Raw genomic sequence first — 21,919 nt, forward strand, 5'->3', positions numbered from 1 at the left:
AGGTAATGCATGTCCCCCAGGAGGCCCTGCAGCCCCTCTCCCTTGCCAGTCCTTCTGCCCGGGTTCTTTGCTAGTGCGCCCTGCCAGTCTCGGTCATCTGCCCTGTCCCCCGGGTAGCTCTGCTTGGCCCTTGTGGGAGGTGGGGTGGGCTTCACACGCGGATCATGCTTTGCTGTTGCTTCTCTCCAGCTCCCCTAGCCTGCACATCTGGGTCAAATAAGTTGAAACTGGCTGATCATAATGAAAGGAGAGCAAAAGCCACAGACTGAGCCATAGAAATTACCTCATCGTGTAGAAGTCATCAGTAACGGCTGGAAAGCAGTCTTGTTTGAACATGTGTATGGGAAGGAGAGCAGACTGTCTGTGGTTTGCATTTTCATGTTTCATGTGCAACAGCGTTTTCCTGGGGATTTGGCTAGGCGAGCTTTGGCAGAGAGCAACAAAGGCAGCTGCTCTTTTCCTCTACCTAGCCCTGCCTCCAAGTCCGAAAGCATTTGGGCTCTCATGTCTGGGTGGAGGACAGGGGGTGGGTTTATTTCTTGGAGAAGGCCTTTCAGGAGACTCCTAAGGGTCTTATGAGGCGGGACAGAGCTGGCCTATCCAGGGGCACACCAGCCTGCCTGCCTGAGCTGCAGAGAGGACTGTGTGTACAGGGCCGCTGTTCATTTATTCATCTGGGATGCGTTGGTACAGCCATCCCTGCAGCCAAAACATCCCTGCTCCCCCAAGCCCCACAAGGGCTGCAAGACCACCACAGGTCCTGTCTCCTCGGACCCCACCACAGGCATCCTTCCCTGAGAGCCAGCACGGCATCTTTGGTGGGGAGCAGTGGGGGGCGGGTACAACACACATAAGTCGAAACAGCCATGGTCTCCTATTGTAAGTGGGATCGCCTTCAGTCCCTGTGTGTGCCCCACCAAAGCCTGTTCTAGCCCAGCATCTGGCTGCAATGTACCCTGGTGATGAGTACCTCAGGGGACATGTGCCACCTGGCTCCCACCCCCAGCCCTCCCTTGGAAGCACAGGGAGTGCAGCGCTGCTCTTGGGTCTCTGCACATTCTCATGTTATTTCCAGACCTCCCAGTCTGCAGCCCAGTCTCTATGGCACCTTATTATGCCCTTTGGTTTTGCTGACAGCTGTTTACCTGTGTTTGGGAGGGGTTGGAAGTAATCACGTTTCTCGTATCTGATAAGGCTGCTTTTTGGAGAATCCGCTCCCACAGGTTTGTTAGGGAAAGGTCTGAAACAGTGGCCCTGGAGCATTGGGGAAGCAATACTGCATAGAAGAGCCGGATTGCTTGCATTCAGATCTTAGCTCCACCCCTTTATGGCTGTGTCGCCTTGGGCAAATTACTTAACCTCTCTGGGGCTTGTTTAAGGTACAACTTGTTTTTCAGCTTTTAATGTAATTGTTACATAAGTGATCCACATTTGTTTTGGAAAGTGTAGTGAATGTCCCCAAAAAATTATTTTAAAAGGTTACAATTACATATAACTCCACCACCCAGAGATAACCTTTCAACATCTTAGAATATGTCCTGAATTTTAGTTTATTTTTTTTAAGATTTTATTTATTTATTTGGCAGAGAGAGATCACAAGTAGGCAGAGAGGCAGGCAGAGAGAGAGGAGGAAGCAGGCTCCCTGCTAGGCAGGGAGCCTGATGCGGGGCTTGATCCCAGGACCCTGAGATCATGACCTGAGCTGAAGGCAGATCAACCCACTGAGCCACCCAGGCGCCCATGTCCTGAATTTTAGACTTTTTTTCTGTGCGTTCTCATGCGTAGGCAGTTGTGCATATGCACATGCTCTTTGAAAAATAAAGTGGCATAATATATATTCTGTTCTGTAACCATATTGTTCGGGCCTAATATGTGTCAGGTGCCATTTTAGGCAGTTCGCGCAGGATATATAAAACAAAGTCTGTGCTCAAGCAGCTTACGTCCAGTTAGAGGAGGTGAACCATAAATAAACAAATAGGTCAGGTGGCAATAAGCAGATAAGAAGAAAAAGAAAGCATCATACGTCATTCCTGCAGTTTTATTAACTGTATTCCCTATGCTGTACCTTTCCTTTACATGACTGACTTATTTTATAAGTGGAACAAACTTTTGGTTTGTTTGGTTGTTAGTTTTGTTTTTAGATTCCACCTAAAAATGAAATCGTGTGGTATTTGTCTTTCTGTGACTGACATATTTTACTTAGCACAGTAACATCTAGGTCCATTGGTGGTGTCACAAGGGGAGAGATCTCAATTCTTTTTGATGGCTGAATACTATTCTGTTGTACAGACAGACCACATCTTCTTTATCCATTCATCAGTCAGTGGACACTTGGGCTGCTTCCATCTCTTGGCTATTGTAAATTATGCTGCCCTAAACACAGGGGTGCGTATGTCTTCTTGAATTAGTGTTTTCATTTTCTTTGGGTACATATCCAGTAGTGGATTTACTGGATCACGTGGTGTGGTGACAAATGGTGACTACACTTATCTTGGGGCGGGCGTTGAGTAATGTATAGAATTGCCAAGTCGATATATTGTACACCTGAAACTAACACAGCATTGTATGTCAGCTATACTTCAATAATACATTTTTCTTTTTTTTTTTTTTTAAGTTTTTATTTATCTGCTTGAGAGAGAGAAAGGGAACATGAGCTGGGAGATCAGCAGGCAGAGAGAGAAGCAGGCTCCCCACTGAGCAGGGGCTCATCCCCCTGATGTGGGGCTCAATCCCAGGACCCAGGGATCATGACCTGAGCTGAAGGCAGACGGTTAACTGACTGAGCCACCCAGGCGCCCCTCGATAATAAATTTTTTAAGATCCTTATAAGGGAGATAGAATGGTAGGGCTGTGGGCTTCCAGTTAAAAGGGGGCATTTTGCCCATCTGCTTCCTCTCAAATCCTCATTAACAGTGACATTAAAGGAGTTACATTGCAAAAAAATTATGCTAGAGAAGGAAGAGGAGACAAGGCTAGGAAATGACAGGGGAAGGAGTGACTGACCCAGCAGATGTGCGGGAGGGAAACCTGAGCCGGCAGGCCCCATATATCCAGTCCCACTTCACACGGCTGGTAGCTGCTCCTTCCAGAGATCCAGCCTCTGGAGAGAGTCAGACAGGGTCTAGAGGTTATAGGTGCGGTGGAGGGGCTCAGAGGTTAAGTGGAAGTTTACATATGCAGTGTTAGGTCATCCTGTGCCCTCCCCTTTCGTGCACTAGCTGCTTCTCCTCCTCATCTCTCAGCTGTCAGCCAGGCTTAACGCCTCCATGGATAAAACTGGGAGAGTCCTGCTTAGAGAATCTGACCAGCCCAACCGAGAAGACAGAGTCTTGGGGGTTCTGTCGTGCAAGAGCACAGCCTGATCATCCTAAGATGAAGCTCCAGGTGAACACACCTATATTCTGCAGAGCTTCCCATCAGCTTTGTGGTGTTCTGCCCTCAGATACGAGTGAGTGGACAGGCAAGGGTGAGCAGACTTGAATAATGTCCATTGATAAAGATAAGAAGGAAAAGAGAACAACTGTGAAGAAATGAAAACTATGTAGGGAGAAGAAATTTGCAAAAACTGTTGTTAATGTCCAACATAAATTATAATCTATCAAATGCTTAAGATGCCCTCAATGAGGAACTTTTTTTTTTTTAAGACTTTATTTATTTTATTTGACAGAGATCACAAGTAGGCAGAGGCAGGCAGAGAGAGAGAGAGAGGAGGAAGCAGGCCCCCTGCTGAGCAGAGAGCCCGATGTGGGGCTTAATCCCAGGACCCTGGGATCATGACCCAAGCTGAAGGCAGAGGCTTTAACCCACTGAGCCACCCAAGCGCCCCAATGAGGAACTTTTTAACAGCTCTTAGAAATTATATATGTAGCCAGAACAAAAACTTGAGTAGAAGAGAAGTTAAAGAAAACTTACTCAAAAGCAGAGCGGCCAGGAGAAAGCAGGAGAGAAAAGAAAAGTGGAAGGGGAAGATGAATATCCCAATAGATGTTCCAAAAAGACAGGGAGGAAAGTAGGGAAGAAAACGACCAAAGAAATAAAATTGTTTCCCAGGACTAAAGAACATGATTTTTGAAATTGAAAGGCCTCAACAGTTACCCAGTTCAAGAGATGAGTAGAAACCACTCCAAGATCCATTAGCACTATTGGGACGTTGAGGACAACAAAAAAACAGGTCAATACAAAGAACTGTGGATCAGAATGACCTCCCACTTCTCAACAGCAGCATCACAATCTAGAAGATCATGGAGCTTTCAGATTTTGAGGGTCGTTGCTTTCCACCATAGAATTCTTTTTGCCAAACTCTTAATTACATGTGACAGTATAATAAAGACCCTCTCAGATGTTCCAAGTCTCTAAGTGGATCTCCCTTGTACCCTAGCTCTGGCAGCAACTTGACTTTGTGTTTTAGCATTGTCCATGATGTCTGGTCCTGGGACCAGGACTAGTGGCAGCAGCTACACACAGGAACTGCTTTAAAAAGGCACACTGGTGGGCCCCATCACAGACGTCCTTAGTCAGGTGGTTCTGATGCACTATGAAGTTTGAGAACCACTGCTGTAGTATAATCAAGATACAAACAGGAAAGGCAGATGGTGGACTCAGGAAGCAAAGTAGGGGAGGCACCCCCTACGACAGTGGAGTGCCTCGGAGGTCCCAGAGCACAGCTCTGCGCAGCACCTGCTGAGTGAGTCAGAGGCTCCGGGAGGGTACGTTGCTTGTGTTCCTCCCGAGTTTTAACATTAAAAGGAAATTTATATAAAGAGAAGAAGTGCATGTGGGGGTGAATTAATGACAAGTTTACAGAAAAGTGAGCAAATAAAAGAGTAATTACTCACTCCATATACCAAAAATTGTGCTAAAAAGGAAAAATAGTCATCGTATTTAGCAGCGCACTGCATTTCAGTCGTCCCAGTGGTGCTGACAGTGAATACTGATTTATCCACCATTGTAACGTAGTTGTACTGTGAGGACAGGGTTGGCGGGGGACAGGGGGTCTGCAGGCATGTGTGCAGGTGCCGGTAAAAAGCTAAACCCTTGTCTTCCATAATGGGAAGTTAATAAGTGATAGTAAAAGTGAAAAGTCAAGGGGGAATAACAAAGGAAAATATGTGTGATTTAGAACTGTAGGAGTACAAAAGCAAAGAAATGGCAGGAAGAATTGAAAGTGGTGTGTGGGGAGGAAAAGGAAACTTAAAACCAAAGTTCATATGACTCTTACGTATGCACCAGCCTGCCTTGAATTAAAAATAAAAACAAAGCTTGGGGCGCCTGGGTGGCTCAGTGGGTTTAGCCACTGCCTTCAGCTCAGGTCATGATCTCAGGGTCCTGGGATCGAGCCTCACATCCGGCTCTCTGCTCAGCAGGGAGCCTGCTTCCCTCTCTTTCTCTGCCTGCCTCTCTGCCTACTTGTGATCTTTCTCTCTGACAAACAAATAAATAAAATCTTAAAAAATAAATAAATAAATAAAAACAAAGCTTGAAAGCATGAGAGATGGGCAGGCTTTATGAGGAATATCAGGGAAGTCCTCTTAATGTATAATTGTCCCTTGAGCAATGCAGGGGTTGGGGTGCTGATCTGCCATGCAGTTGAAACTCCTCCCGCTAAAACTTCCCCCCAAACGTCCTGCTCTCCCCAGACTAAAGCCCTCTTGCAGGTGAAAATCCACACATAACTTGACAGCCTGCTGTTGCCTAGAAGCCTTGCTAGTGGCCCAAGCGGTTGATAACATACTTTATATGTCATATGCATCCCCTCCTGTATTCTTACAGTGAAATAAGCTAGAAAACACAGTGTTATTAAGAGAAGCATAACAAATATGTACTTATATTAGGCCAGTACCCTATTGCATTTTCATCAAAAAACATCTTGTGTAAGTGAACCCATGCAGTTCAAACCCCTGTCGCTCGAGGGTCAGCTATATTGTATTGTGACTATTATGAGAGATGGGTGTTTGAGGGGTTTGACATTATTCCAAGGTGTTTTGTTTTGGGGGGATTGTTTTTGTTTTTTGGGGGTCTTTTTTGCATTCCCTGTTGTTTTTCTAGCCACAGGGAAAAACTGGGTGGGGAAGGTGGCCTTTCCTGCTCACCCTGGACAGGTGGCTTCTGTAAGTCAGTTTGCTAAGTGGAGGTTGGCAGAGGGCACCAGGAAGGTCGTCAAGCCTCATCTGCTGACCCATGGGGTTGGCATCACAGTACCACTGCCGAAGCCTGGTCCTGAGCCAGACGGAGCAGTGGGAACGAGGGCATCACAGATTCTTTCTTTGTGAAATGGGCATCATGATACCTACCTCACATTGGTTGTGGGGAGTGAATGAGTTAATATACACATAGGACTTAGAACAGTGCCTGGTGTGTGTGAAGGCAGTTAGCTCTGAGGATCCAAAGGCTATCAGCACCTTTTTTTTTTGCTTTAACTTTTTTTTTTTTTTTAAAGATTTTATTTATTAATTTGACAGAGAGAAATCACAAGTAGACAGAGAGGCAGCCAGAGAGAGAGAGAGAGGGAAGCAGGCTCTCTGCCGAGCAGAGAGCCCGATGCGGGACTCGATCCCAGGACTCTGAGATCATGACCTGAGCCGAAGGCAGCGGCTTAACCCACTGAGCCACCCAGGCGCCCTTGCTTTAACTTTTTATTTTGAAAAAAATATTTCCAACCCTACAGCCCTATTGTTGGAATGCTTGGGCAGTCGGTGAAGCATCTGCCTTCAGTTTAGGTCATGATCTCAGGGCCCTGGGATCGAGCCCCACATTGGGCTCCCTGCTCATCGGGTAGCCTGCTTCTCCCTCAGCCTGCCGTTCCCCTGCTTTTGCTCCCTTGCTCTTTCCCTCTGACAAATACATAGATAAAATCTTAAATTAAAAAAAAAAAAAAAGCCCTGTTGTTGGCATTTTGCCACATTTGCCTTTTCTCTCTCCACGTGCAATATTTTGTTATACTGTTACAACTGAAAAGTAGGTGGCAGACGTCATATGCTTCCTTGCTAAGCGCTTTAGTGTGTGTTTCCTAGGAACCAGAGTGAAGTGGTCAGTTTTCAGAAATTTCACATTAAAGGCTGGTTTGTAATGTCAAGACCATTATTAAATTTTACCAATTGTTCCAATACCATCTTTCCAACAGAACTCCCCTCCCTTCTCCAGGATCCAGTCCAGTCCATAGCATCCTTTAATCCAGCACAGTCCTTCTGTCTTTCTTGGTTTTCTCTGACTTTAACCCTTTTGAAGGGTTGTAAAGCTGCTTGTTGTGTAGAATGTCCCTGGATTGGGGCTGGCTGACCCTCCCTCTTGATCAGATTCAGACCAGGAATTTTGGCCAGAATAGCACCGCACAGCCTTCCAGAGGCACTCGAAGTCAGTGTGTCCCATTCGGAGCTATGTTAACTTGGGTCACCTGGTCCCTTTGTCATTAATAAGTAATGTTTGGGGAGATATTTTTGAGACTGCATATGGACACCTGTTCCCCAACATATTTTTACCTGGTGGTTGGAGCATTTTTTGGGCATTGACACTTGACCAGAATTCTCATGAGGTTCCCTTGCAGGTCAACACCTTGACTTGGCATTTGGGTAGACACCAGTGTTTGCTTTTGCCTGCCAGTGAGAAACTCTTTGGCAAACATACTGATTGTTATCCAGGAGATTTTATTCAACGTTGGCTCAAAACTGCCCTTGCTGGTGTTGATGTCTAGAAGGCCAGTTTCATTTTTCCACTTGTTCAGTGTTTATTGAGTATCTCCTGTAGGCTAAGTGCTATTCTGGGTGCTGAGGATAAAATGATTTTAGAACTTTTTTTTTGTTTTTAATTGGGTGCCTGGGTGGCTCAGTCGTGAAACGTCTGCTTTCTGCTCAGGTCGTGATCCCAGGGGCCTGGGATCAAGACCCTCGATGGGCTCCCTGTTCAGCGGGAAACCTGCTTCTCCTTTTCCCTCTTCCCGTGCTTGTGTTCCCTCTCTCATGGTCTTTCTCTGTCAAAAAAATAAATAAATAAAAGATTTTTTTTTTTTTTTTTAATTTATTTGAGAGAGAGCTCACTGGCAGGGGTGGGGAGCAGAGGCAGAAGCAGACCCCGTTGAGTGCGGAGCCCAATGCAGGACTCCATCCCAGGACCCTGAGATCATGAACTGAGCCAAAGCCAGGTGCTTAACTGACTGAGCTACCCAGGTACCCCTAAAAAACTTTTTTTTTTTTTTTTTAAGATTTTATTTATTTATTTGACAGACAGAGATCACAAGTAGGCAGAGAGGCAGGCTGAGAGAGAAGAGGAAGCAGGCTCCCTGCTGAGCAGAGAGCCCGATGCGGGACTCGATCCCAGGACCCTGAGATCATGACCTGAGCCGAAGGCAGCGGCTTAACCCACTGAGCCACCCAGGCGCCCCTCCCTAAAAAACTTTTTAAAGGCAGAGAGAAACCCCTGCCCTCCTGGAAGCTACAGTTTAATGGGGGAATCAGACAATAAATCCGTACTCTGTTGTCAGGTAGTGAGGAAACGCAAGCAGGCGAGCAAGACAGGCAGCCATTTGGTACAGGGAGCTTCTTAAGCTGGGCTTCTGGAGAGTTTTGCCGTTGTCTCAGGTCAGGAGGCCTGCCTGGCAGTGAGAGCAGCTGGTTGGAGGTCTAGAGGTGGGCTGTGTTAGTGGGACTGTAAGGAGGTCTGTGTGGCTCTGGCAGAGACTCAAGGGGGAGATGGTGGTCAGTGAGCTTAGAGAGAGGGCTATGTGGGCCATGATAGGAAGCCAGGGGAGTGGTCCAGGTTTGAGGGAGTGGCATCCCCTCAGGGGACATGGAAGCCAGCCCTTACCCCTGATGCTAGTGTGTGAGGCCGGCCTGCCCCTGTCCTGGGCTTCTGCGGTTGGTCTGACAGAGACTGGACGCCAAGGGGGTAAACTGGCTTTGAGGGGCTCAGAGTCCACCAACGGGGCTTAGGCATCCAGGCCAGAGTTCCTCAGAAAAGGAAGAAAGATGGCAGGAAGTGAGCAGTTGGAAACTGCGTTGTTGTGTTTTCCCTGCCGCTGAGAGGGAAGGCAGGAGAGGGCTGGCCTGGGGGAGGCCCTTGTTTCCCAGCACCCTGGGTGGCTGGGCAGTCTTTGACAAGCCTTGGCAGACAGGGGCATGCTCACAGGCCCAGCGGCTTTCTGATCTTGAACAGGGAGCCCCAGGCCGGGAGCCCAGGGCTGTGTGTTCTTGGCCGGCAGGGCAGGCCGTTCTCCAACGTGCACGCTGCCTTTGTCCCCGGCCATCTCCCCCATACCAAGGGAGTGCCGTCGCTCACAGCTTTGCCAGCCCGGGCTACCAGAGTAACCGCAAACACAACAAGGAGAGCTAGCATCTGAAGAGCACTTCTCTTTGTGGGGACACTTTCTAAGGGCTTCCCATCCACTGCTTGCTGACTTCCCATAACGATGTCCCAGTCACGTAGCTACGAAGTGTGGATTGGAACCCAGGCTGCTCTTCTCTGCCAAGCTGCTCTTGGATAAGGGATTTCTCTAGAGCCCACTGCAGGAGTTAAGGGGATGCCATTCGGTCTGTTGGTGGCATTCTCTTCTGTCTTGAGATCTGGGTGTACTTGACCACTAGCAGGGCTCCTAGGGAGTGTTGGGAGTGAGGAATGAGAATCTGTTTGCTGCTGCCCAGAGGGTTGTGAGGAGGCCTCTGCCTCCCTTTCAGGATCAGATCCAGAGATGCCCAGGAAGTGGGGTGACAACAGTGCCACCAGTGGTCCAGATGACATATTTTATTTAATGTTGATGACAACTCTGTGGGGCAGATTTTATGACCACTCTTTAACAGATGAGAAAACTGGGACTCTGAGAGGTTTTATGTCCAAGGTCACACAGTCAGGAAGGGGAGAACATTATGTCAGCTCAGGTCCAGAGCATGTGTCTTTGTGCTGGGCTGCTTTGTAGATGGACCAGAGCCGATGGACCAGGACCTTTGATCCTTACCAGAAGTCATATGCTTGGTGTAGCATGTCAGGCCTTCTCCACTGGCTGTTGGAGTAATATGGGGCCAGTTGGCAGGTGGTGGGAGAGCACCAGCTTTAGGGTTAGGTGACCCCAGGTCCCGTGTCACCTCTGCCACATGATACCGGTGAATCCTGACTCCTGTGAAATGGGGATTCAAGTCACCTACATCCTTAGACCAGGTACGAAAGTAAAGGTTGGTAGTTCTTAGCTGGACCTGCAGGTATGCAGGTGAGTGTGGAAATTCTCTGGAGTGTTGAAATGTGCCCACTGGGCTTTCCTCGGGTTTCCGTCAGAGAGCACTCTGAATCAAAGATAAGGGAGTCAGGGAGGACATGGGCCTTCTGAGAAACATCCTGACTGATTTTAGAGTACCGTTTTCCTTTCTTGCCCTTAACATCCATATTTAAGCACTACATATAAATGATAACAGTTGTAGCAGGTCTTATTAGAAATAGGGAAAGGATATAACCCAAATCAGGTGGTGTTGGACTGGGACCCTAGCCTAGAGTCTGTTTGGGAAGATTACAAGATTTCCTGCTGATGAAAACAGCAAGTCTCAACTAGGGGCAATTTTGTCCCCCAGGGGAGACTTGGCACTGTCTGGAGGCATTTTTGGTTGTCACAGCTGGAAAGAGGGTTTTACTAACCTCCTGTTAGAAGCCTGTAGTCCTTCTAAACATCCTGCAATGCCCAAGACAGCCCCTCTAACAGAGAAGTATCAGGGCCAAAATGGCAATGGTGCCACGGTTGAGGCAGGCCGATTAACAATAGCCAGCACTGGGGCGCCTGGGTGGCTCAGTGGGTTAAGCCTCTGCCTTTGGCTCGGGTCATGATCCCAGGGTTCTGGGATTAAGCCCCGAATTGGGCTCTCTGCTCAGCAGGGAGCCTGCTTCCTCTTCTCTCTCTCTCTCTCTCTCTCTCTGCCTGCCTCTCTGCCTACTTGTGATCTCTCTCTCTGTCAAATAAATAAATAAAATCTTTAAAAAAAAAAATAACCAGCACTGACATTGTATTTGCTTTGTGTCAGACATTGTTCTCCTTGCTTCTCAGGTATTAACTTGTTTAATCCTCCCAACTCTGGGACATAGGAGCTATTATTATCCTCAACTGACAGATGGGGAAGTCAGGGCTTGGAAAGGTTAAATAACTGGGCAGGGGTTAGGGTCCTGAGGCAGGAACAGGTGGAGCCAGGACTCGAATGCACGTAGTCCAGCTCTGGAGTCCGTGCCTTTAACCACTGTGCTGTGCCCCTCTGCTTTGCAGGAGGGGAGGCTACTTACCTTTAAGTCAGATTTTCAGCTTCAGGTCCAGAACGCCACATACCAAGAAATTTCTTATGTGACGAGTGTCCAAAAGCTTTCATTCCTTAGGCCAAGAACAGAGGGGGAAGAGTGGCAAGGGATCCCACCAGCAAACACCCTGTGGCTCCTGGATGCTGAGTGTGATTCCCTGCAGGAGCTGACCTACATGAGGCGCCGGGTGGATTCCAGGTGGATTCCGGGTGGATTCCAGTTGACCATAACCTCTTCGTCTTTGGCTCCTCTCATTAGGGAATCAGAGACGGGGTTGGGGTCCCTTCTGTGTTGGGGTCTTTGTGCTGGGGACCAGACGGTGGTGGGCCCCTGTGCAGAGAGTGCACCTCACTTTGCAGCCCCGGGCTGTGTTTATCGTTGCAGACGTGAAGACAACTGTGGTTTACCCCGCCACAGAGAAGCACCTGCAGAAGTACCTGCGCCAGGACCTCCACCTGGTCCGAGAGACGGGAAGCGATTACAGGAACATCACCTTACCCCACCTGGAGTCCCAGAGCCTCAGCATCCAGGTGACTGGCCCACGGGGTGCAGACACAGAGGGCTCCCTGTGGCCATTCACTCTCCCTCCTGGCTCTTTCAGGGGCCGGCACTGTCCCACAGGTTTGGGGTCGGGCAGAGAGCACTGTGGAAAACTTGCCCTCAGGGGGCCTGTGTCCTTCCTGGTGCAGAGGTCCACATGCAGATGCGGAAGTAACTGCACGAGACGGGAGAAACCGAGGGGCACAGGGAGTTCTGGGCTGAGGTACTCACTCTTATCCAGGAGGGTCAGGGAAGGCTTCACTGAGAAGGGAGTTGACCTCTGTCTTGGGCCTGCCACTGAGGCTCTGTGGGCCTCTCAGAGCAGCCTCTAGGCCTTTGAAGAATCTGTGTTTCCAGAAGCACTGATACCATCCCAGAAGGGCTTTGCCCTCACCTGGGTCTGTGAATAGGTCAGGACCAATGCCAGGGTCGCCCCCTAACCCCGGTCAAGACTTTTATTTCCAGTTCTGCCTCTGGGAGTCGAAGCCCAGAGTAGAAACTTCATTTGCTCATTCCCCTTGCATTCACTCCCTACAGGGCAGGGTCCTGACGGCCCTGGTGGCTCAGGGCAAGACCTCTTCTCTCGGGCTAATGTGAGGTTTGGCAGCATCTTCTGCGACTAGACCAGACGCAAGGCCATTTAGCTCAGAGATCCCAGCTTCCCCTTGGGCCAAGGCCCAGTGCCAACCAGAGTCTCTGCCTGGAATTGGCCCCGAGTGAATGCTCAGCATTAAATATGATGGATGAGGCGTTGTCTTGCTCACTCACTGGCTCTCACCGTCTCTATCTGTCCGTACTCCCCCTTGTTCTCTTTGAGCACTTCTCATCTCCTCTCCCCACAATTCTGGTCATAGCTATGGTGGCCGCTCACGTGCAGGACACTCGGAGCCATTTCCCCTGGGCCAGAAGGAGGGCAGGGACCCTGGGTGTGGGGGCCCTGCCAGGGAGGCCAGTTGCGCTTGGGAAAAACAAGGGTGGAGATGGTTGGCAGATGTACAGGAGGCCCTGTGTGCCGACAGCCCTCTTTCCCCCCAGGGATGACCCCATTGGCTAATAGCCCTGGCCCCCCTGTGCTGTATTTGCACCAGTTCCTCTGGCTCAAGCTGGCTCAGTTTTTTTTTTTTTTTTTTTTTTTTTTTAAGTCCCTGCACTTGCTCTCTCTGTCTTCTAAGTGGAAAGGAGCTAGATCTCTGTCTTCCTAGATACAGCTGCTGCTCTCCAGGGTCCTAGAGGGATCTCCTGGAATATGTGTTCTGTGGCACTGATTGCACAAATATGGGATCCAAAGGAGGAAGCCCTTAAAGTTTGTGTGAGTGGTATATGTACTTCTTATACACCACCGTCTCGTTGTCTTGGAAAATAATACAAAACCCCACTACTCTGCCAAATTCTGTTTGACATAAGCACTCGTGTGTTTTTTTCTTGACCAGTTCTAGTTACGTTTACAAGCACTCGGCTCATCAGACGACAGTCGTTACGTTTATTGAGCATGTCCCAGGCCATGTGCTAGGCTTTGGAAGGTCACCAAGGTAAACACTTGTAATGTCCCCAGAGTCCTGTAGGGGTGACAGATACAGAGTCTGAGTGTAAATAATAGGATCCCACAGGTGGATTGTATGTGAGGTTTGGTAGTGACACAAAGGGGGTTGCTTAGCTCAGACAGTCGGGGACTTCCCAGAGGAAGGGGTCGTCCAGTTGGGTTTTCAGGGACAAACAGAAGTTTGCTGGGTGGACAGGCTGGAGAAGGGCGTTCCAAGCAGAGGGAAGAGAAGTGCAGAGGCACAGAGGCCCAGGGGATGGGCAGGCGACAATAGGAGAAGGCGAGCAGGGGCCAGGAGCAGGCGGGTTCCCCTAGTTGGAAGACCAGGAGCTCCCAGACCTTGCAGTTCATCAGGATTGCCTGCGGAGAGTTTTTTAAATACAGAGTATGGAGACCTACTCCCTATCTCCTAGGTCAGAATGCTCAGGGAGTGGAGCTGGGAAATCTGTATTTTTTTTTTTTAAATCTCTGTTTCTAATGATTGTCAGATTTCAGAACAGTTGCCATAGGTACTGAGGGTCCCCTAAAAGGTTTTCAGCATATGAGTTCCATAGATTTAAGACTTGTGGGGGTGTCTAGTGAGTGTGGGAGTAGGAAAGCTGAGAGGGCTCAAGTGGGTCTTGGACTGAGGCCACGGCAGTGGCGGAAGGCTTCAGCAGGGATTTGAGAAGCAGGGCTGGAAGGTGGCGGGTTCCAAGAGGCAAGTGAAGGGTCTGGGGTGGTTCCAGGTCCTGTGTGGGCGGTCGTGCATAGGTCGTGGGCCGGGGCGGTGGGCCATGGACGGTGGAGGAGGGTCATGTGGGAAACAGTTTAGTTTGGGACTTGCGAGCACTCCCTGGGTGTGGGGACGGTTCCAGCATTCTGGGAGGTGTGCATCACCTTACCGAATCTTCTCAGTGACACTTTGGAGATGGGACTCATAGCCAGGCTGCATCCCCTGGCGCCTGCACTCTTAGCCCACTACCCTGTTTGGCTCCTCACTTCTGAGGTGCTTATAGCTCATCAAACAATGCCATTGGACGTCCGGGTCCCGGGCGTTGGGGACCATCAGGCTAAACCTGTCGGTCCTGTGAGTCATCAGGCTGTGGCATGTCAGCCCAGAATTCGGATTCCACTTCTGCCATCTTTGAGAAGTGTGGGTGCCCTGCACCTGAGAGCCCAGCTCCTTGTCTGGAAAATGTGACTGCGGTTCCAGTGGGGACTGAGAGGGGTGCTACACACCACACACCTGCCTTGGATCCCAGCAGGCACTGGGCACCAGTGTGGTCACTGCTGCTGTGCATGTGTGGGGCTGGGGCTGGGGCAGAGCTGAGACAGCTAGAGGTTCTGGGCAGGGGAAAGATGGCCAGGAGAGTGGCTGGCCAGCAGGTGGGTGAGCTCTCAGCAGGAGGAGAGTGGATGGGGAGGGAGGTATCCCCAGGGAGGGGAATTGCCAGTGTCACCTACTGCAAGGAAGTCTGCCAGGTGTGTTCCAAAAGCCAGGGCTGGCTGCGTCTTCCGGGCTAGCTTTCTGATGGGCTCGCTGCCCATTACATGCACCCCACCTTGTGATTTGTGTGAATTCTCTTCCTTGGTGTCCCCTCTCCCCCTTATCCAGGCTGCTGGCTTGGGTCTTCATCTGGATGCACGTCCCTCCTGCTCTTCCAGAGGCCTTCCCTACATGGCCTGAAGTGTGGGCTCTGGGGCCATGCTCTGGGCTGGAACTGGGTGGACTTCTCGTGTTTGTGTTTTCCTTAACCTGCCACATGGGGACACCAGTGCATGTGAGTGGGAGTCCCAGGGAGGCCCTTGGGCCCGGGCATGTGGTAGGCTGCTCTCCACCACCTCACCTTTGCTCGCCTCCTCTCTTGGTGCGTGGCCTCCAGCAGAGCGCCCATTCTTGTCATCACAGGCCTGTAGCCCGACGGCCCCTCACGTGGGAGCTTTCCCAGCACCTGCCTCTGCTCTTCGGGGCCTGTGCTGTGCTGGGTGCTCTCAGTCCTGTACACTCCACTCCACCCTGACATACAGGTATAATTCGCCCCCTCAAAGGGGGAAACTGAGTCTCAGAGAGAATACGCCGCTTACCCAAGGTGTCAGCTAGTTAGTGAGGAGGTGGGAGAGGAAACCAAGCTTTGGTGGGCTTCAGAACCAGTTTGTTCTCTATCGACTACCACACAGCTTTTCCAGTCTGAGCGGGGGTGGCTTACCTGTGGGCAAGAGATAAGCAGCGGCCCCAGGGAGGCCGCTCCAGGGCTCTCCACAGAGTGTTCTCCTACTGTTACCTCGTCTTTACTTTTGAGGTGCTTTGGGTCAGGTTCTGGCTTTTTTTTTTTTTTTTCCCTACAGCACATTCACAGCGAGCCTTCCAGTGGGAAAGGAAGTGCCTCTGTGGTTGTCTCCACATGCTGGGCTGGGCATCGCCATGGCCCCTTGTGGCCCGAGGAAGCCACTGCTGGCTGGCCTCTAGCCCACTCCCAGGAAGAGGGCACAGCCAGCATTCTTGGGAAGGCCTCTCTTTTGTAGTGAGTGGGCCCTACCAGGGGGTCTGAGAGCCCCGGATCTCCCCAGGCAGGCACCCTCTCCCCTTCTCTGTCTCAGATAGTCACATTTGACCTTACAAATGCCAGCCGAGAGCCGAGGATGTGGACTCAGGATGAGGTGGGCAGACCCCAGACCAGCCTCCACTGCCACTGGCCTTCACAGACCCCAGTTGTGCCCGAACTTCTGGAAATGGGCAGAGGAGCCCACCATTGGCTGGTTGTGTGGGTGCCCTGGCCCCCTGATCAACCCCCACAGTGAGCTAGGAGGCACTACCTGAGGGCCAGCCCAGCCACTGCCCTGTCTCTGGCTCTCCAGCAGGCTCCTCTCTCAAATTTCAAGCTGAGAGTTGACTCAGAGCTCTGGAGAAGTGGAGAAGAAAAGAGGTCTCTAGGTTTGAGCCCTGTGAGAACAGGGGCTTTCCTGTCTTAACCTCCCTGCAGGCTGGCTGGCTTCAGAGAGGCCACCAGGACCCTATCCCAGGGATGTCCTAGGATCCACACTAGAACTCAGGGAAGGGTTCTCTGAAGACTGCCAGCAGCTGATAAAAAGGTCTGTGGGGGTGGTGCCGGAGGCCCTGCGCTGACAGGAAAGGTCTGTGTAATTGCCGTCTCCCGGTTGAGCCACTTCTGCTGTGTCACACAGGGCCCATGTCAGCTGAGACTGCTGCAGCTCCAGAGGCCCCGAGCCTACTGCTGGCGAGAGTCCCACCCAGCCGGATGTGAAGCCCACACGTGTTAATGTCTGGGCCCTCGGCCTGTCCTTGTGACAGGCTTTGTCTGCGGTCCTGAATAAAGTGGGGAGGGGCCTATGGAGATAGCCATCCCTGAGACCTGGGGGCCACGGAGGGATGGATGCTGAACAGGCTTGTGAGGCCCAGTGAGCGTGTCCATGGCATGTCCACAGGAAAGACCTAAAGAGCTCGGACCAGTCCAAGCTGCAGTGCCCATGAGGGGAAGGCAGTGGTGGAAGAGGGGAAGTCTCTGGACAAAGCAGAGCAATGGGGACAAGGCAGCTGGAGTGTAGAACCCCCTGAGCTTAATGGCCCTTGATGGCTAGTCTGTGGTTTTCCCCCTGAGGTCATGAGCAGCTGTGTGAACCCTCTCTCTCCCCACTCCTTCCAGTGGGTGTACAACATTCTGGATAAGAAGGCGGAAACCGACCGGATTGTTTTTGAGAACCCACATCCCTCCGATGGCTTTGTCCTCATCCCCGATCTCAGGTGGAACCAACAGCAGGTAAAAGCTTTCTTGCTGGGGCTCTCCGGTCTCCCGTAACTTGCTGTAGGTTGTTGGTCCTCCGTCCTGCCCTGCTTTCCCACGTTGGTCTCTCCGAGCAGGTGTGAACTCACCAACAGTGGAGGCCTGAGCTGGGCACAAACACGGACACCTTCACGAGTCCGCTTTAAGTTCTTCCTGGCTCTCCTCTCACCCGGGGGCTGAAGAAGGGGGTGATGTTTGCGTCCATAACCACACGGGCCATTCTTCGGCCAGCCAAGTGGCTTGGCCGCCACTCTCCCTTCCAGGAGCACCTGGAACCCTGAGGACTGTTTACATTCTCTCCACGCCCTTGGACTCCAGCAGATCCAGGCAGGCCTGTGATGTGAGGCACTGATAGGAAGGAACCATGGCAACCAACCCACCCTCCACCGCCCAGTCCAGCAGGGGTCTCCTCCACCGCCCAGTGTGGGAGGGGTCCCCTCCACCACCTATGGCTAAGAGGGGTCTTCCAGTGGCCAGGGCTTCTACCTGACCCTCTCAGCTCTGTTTCCTCACCTCCATGCCCCTCACCTCCACCCTGGTAAAGAGCAGGTTTCCAGCAGAACTGACCTGACTCACCTTCTCTCAGGTGTTCTGCAGACTCCCTCTGTCTCACTCTTCTTTCCCCTGCCACCCCAGCCCACCACCAAAGCCATAGTGCACCACCATCTGTTTGGGTGGAATTTTAATAATGACGGTATCTGTGATAGGCAGAGTACCACCGTGTGGCAGGAAGTGCTGTCCCTACCATGGCCTGGAGCATGGCCTCGAGCCAGGCTCAGCCTGTGGTGAGCCAGGGGCCACCCACTGCCTGGCTGACGAACCAGACATGGGATTGCTGGGTAGCAAGTGCAGAGCCGGGACACTCTCTTGCAGTTTAGATCTTGAGTCCTCTAAGCTGTGCTGCCCCTGGGTGGACCCTTCTGATTCCTGGACCCCTCACACACAGGCATTGTTCCAGGGTCCTGCCCATCACGTCTCCATGCACACCTTCCCTCCTGCTTTCTCCGTCCTGGCCTGCCTTTGGGTCCTAAACTGCGCTCATTGGCAGTTTACTCTGTTGATTTGGTAATTTCTAGACCTACCATGCCACTCCCTCACTGCCCAAAAAGGGGGCTGAAGGCCTGTGGATAGGGTAAAGGGACACGATTTCAGCTCAGAGGCACCCAGGCAAGTGAGTGCCAGCTGCCTCTTTTTTTTTTTTTTTTTTTTTTGCCAGCTGCCTCTTAAGAGAGGCTCCTGGGAGTTCCTGAAGTTGGCTGGAGGGATGGTAGGGAATCTGAAGGGAATTTTCAGAAGTTGTAGCACTGAGTGGTGATTTGTTCGAGCCCGATAAGACAAAGGAGGTGACTGCCCACTGGTAGGGCAGGGTAGTGGTGGGGAGGCTGCCAGCATACCGGTGTCTGCTCCCCCCACCCCCAGCCCTGCAGGTTATCCCCACCATAAGCCTCAAGGGAGGAGGCAAGGCCTGGCTCTGGAGTTATTCTGGGGAGCTGGGACAAGGTCAAAGGATAGGGGTGCTAGTGATAGCTCTGGGCGACGCCTTTGTGCAGCTCTGTAAGCCCCTGTCTGTCCTGTCTCCCCGTGGGCAGCCCTGTACCTGAAGGCCCTGGGTCGCAGACTGAGTCACGAGAGATGGGATAGGAGGTAGGGGCAACTTCCTCTACCTCCTGAGATCTTTGAAGAAGATAACTAAAGAAAATGCATTGTCTTTTTGACCTTGTGCTGGCCCGCATCCTGCGAGCCCTGCCAGTGGAACTGCCTGTCTGTCCCCTTTAAGACAGGAAAGTCTTCAGGGAGGGCACTGGGCTCCCAGCCACAGGGCTTACCCTTCAGGCTTATGAATAGGCTTATGAAATGTCAGACTTCCCTTTGATGGCCATACAGGTGCAATTGTTCTTAACCTTTGCTTAATTAGCGTCTGTCTCTTGGTGCTGCCGTGTTTCATTGTCTGGAATCCCTGGCTTGTGACAGAACACTGAAATGGACAGCTCCTTTAGAACTTGCCAGTGTAGCCAGCAGGCGAGACAGACCGGGCCTGGACTTTCCTTCTTTGTCCTCATACCAGGAGGGGACTGAGGAAAGAGGTACTCAGGTGTTTGCTTAAAGAAGCCGTCCTAGCCACCCTAGAGTCTCTCCTGCTGCTCTTTCTCCCAAGGAAAGTATATCATAAAGATACGTTCGCAGCTGCTGGCCCACGATTAAAGAGACTGTTTGTCCATCCATCTGTCTGTCTACTCATCTGTCCACTTCACATGTATTTGTCAAACGCCTAATGTCTGCTAGAGAGTCTTGCTTCCCTTCCCCAGTTCGTGTAAGAAATCACTTGTATATTCTTTTATTTGCTTTTTTTTTTTTTATGGTCTAGTTAATAAATGTGATGTAGTTTGGGAATGTAGGTGAGGTCCAGAGCCAACAACCAAGAAAGAATTCCTAAAGTGTTTTTAGTACAAAAAGGTGGTGTTATTATAGCATGGGGACAGGTTCTGTGAGCAGAAGGAGCTGTTGCCCCAGGGCTGTGAGGGGTGGCTGTTTGTATACTTGGGAGTAAAGAAAAAGAGAGGTTTTCAAAAGAAGCTTCCTAAGCTAAAGAGGACCTACAAGATATTAGAGGCCTTGCCAGTGTGGAGTTAAGGTTGTTTTTCCCTCTAGCAAAGCATTAACATTAAGATGTTGGGAGTTTCCTTCTGGAAGTTACCTTATTCATAAGAATGCTTTTTTCCTATGAATCACTAAGACATTTGTAAACTGAGTGAGACTCCTGTCCTGCAGGACTGTAATCTGTCTACATTAACCATTTGTCTTTCCTTCCCTTGGCTTTAGGGCAGTAGGGATACCTGAGAAATGTAACACAGATCCCAGCTAGGGAAGCGGGGGCTTGCGGGGTGTCAGCCTGTGCCCTGTCCTCAGCTTGTCTTCTGCTCTCTCCTCACAGACGCGTAGTAAAAATGCAAGTAGTACAAATACTTGCTTGGAAGTGGTACCTTTAGCCTAGACAATTTCTTTTTGTCTCCTTCCATTTATAGTCTTTGCATATTGTGTGTGTATGTACGTATCAATCTCAGTGGACACAATGTATACTTTCAGTTCATCTCAGGTAGGTTCTTGGGTCTAAAACGCCCAGACCAAGAAACTCTTCCTCTGGGTCACTCCAGAGGTAGAGATGTGGCTCCCCAGGGCTCTGGCCACTCTCTATCTTGCCCCTTGCCAGGAAGCTTTTACTTGGATTCTGTGGTCCTGCCTCGTAAAGAGATTGATAGTGTCTAGTCTCCCTGGAGTGATCAGTGGGCCACCTTCGGGGATACCAGTCTGAGACCCTTGCCAGCTCCTTTAGTCTAGCTTTCTTCAGATCCTTTCTCTAGGCCCCAGGGTGGGGGTTGGGGGGCCTGAACTGCCTGTGGAAAATCTGGGGGTCACATTTGCTATCAAAGGATGGGTTGCTTTTCCCTCTCATGCACCCTGTGAGCAGACGCCCAGCAGCGGGCTTCATGCCTCCTTCCATGCCCGCGGGGCAGAGAGATGTGACTTAATGTCATGTTTGTGATTTGTCAGCAAACGTCATCTAAAACAAGTGCTACTGTTACCTGGGTCTGCGACAGGGGCACGTAAGAACAGCTGAAGATACCAGCAGGCATGCAGAATCCCAGGTTAAGACAGTCTTGTTTCCTGCTGCTTCTTGGGAAGCAGAAAGAGAGGGAAAATGTCCTGGGCACAGGCCCTAAGGAGGGAAAGCCTCGAAAGGGCTTGGGAGCAAGCTGTGGCTTAGGTAAGCACAGCTTAGCCATTTGCTGGGAGGTTCCCACGGGGCTCGTCTGGAGCAGGCCTGAGGCTGAGAGCCCAGACTGTTAGAGAAGAATGTCCGTGGTATGAAGAGACTGTGTTGGTGTGCAGGGGCACAGTTGGACAGCAGGCTCCATATGGGCATCCTCCTTCTCAGTTTCAAACTGGGGCTCTCGGGGATTTGGTCGGGTGACTCACGGTCCCTGGATCATGCCCTTGAGGAATGTAGCAGCTCAGAATGCCCAGTGGGGTTCTCTGGGGTTCCCCCATGCCTCACTCCGGGGAGCCCTGGCTTCTGGTGCCTGCCTTGCACGTGGATGTGAGCATCAGCTCAGGTCAGGGCAGGAAGGTTTTCTGGGCAGAGGAAGAGTGCATTTGCCTTCTGGCACAAGACCTTGTTGACTTTGGTTCTTTGCACTGTTACAACCTCCAGGTTTTCAGTCAGGTACTGTTTTCAGGAAGGACAGCAGGAAGGGTCCTGTGTGAGTCCTGTGGGATAGGGAAAGAGAGAAGAAGGGTTAGCACTCTGGTGTGCTCATTCCTGACCTGGCTTTGGGGTCCCCTTTCACCCTTCAAATCCTTCTACACCTGCACCGGACTCCCCACAAATCAGGTTGCTTCCTCAACCCCCCTCACATGCTCTGTACTTTCTTCCCTCTGAGTCTTCGCTTTCACTGTTCCTTCTACCCGCATGCTCTTTTTCTAAACACTACCTCTTCTTTAAGACCTAGATTCTCTGTCTCCTCTTCCAGGAAGCCTGTCTGGATCACCCCAGCTAGTCTTCCTTTTTCTTCCTTTCTTACTTTTGAAAAACTTTGTCTCGTAGTAGCTACTTAGGTACATTCTGTTAGCACATAAACTCTTGGAGGGAAAGAATTGTCCTTGGCACTTTCTTGAACCTTCTTCTCCTAGCCCTCCCCCCATCAGTTCTGTGAGAATATAAATACTCCCATATAATATTCTTCAGTAGGAAGAATAAAGAGAAGTTCTGTCCTTAGACAATCCCACTCATCCCAGGCACTTGGAG

General features: G+C 50.8%; 1 protein-coding gene across 1 annotated transcript in view; it reads left to right on the plus strand.

The window, feature by feature from the left end:
• The window catches only part of DCPS (decapping enzyme, scavenger), a 42,493-nt gene that overhangs the window by 14,117 nt on the left and 6,457 nt on the right, over window positions 1–21,919 (plus strand). The window contains exons 3-4 of the mRNA XM_059184582.1: window positions 11,638–11,783; window positions 16,978–17,091. Coding sequence (XP_059040565.1) covers window positions 11,638–11,783; window positions 16,978–17,091 — 260 coding nt within the window. The remainder of the gene's footprint in view (window positions 1–11,637; window positions 11,784–16,977; window positions 17,092–21,919) is intronic.

This window comes from Mustela lutreola, chromosome 1 (assembly GCF_030435805.1).
Source record: "Mustela lutreola isolate mMusLut2 chromosome 1, mMusLut2.pri, whole genome shotgun sequence".
Taxonomy (NCBI): domain Eukaryota; kingdom Metazoa; phylum Chordata; class Mammalia; order Carnivora; family Mustelidae; genus Mustela; species Mustela lutreola.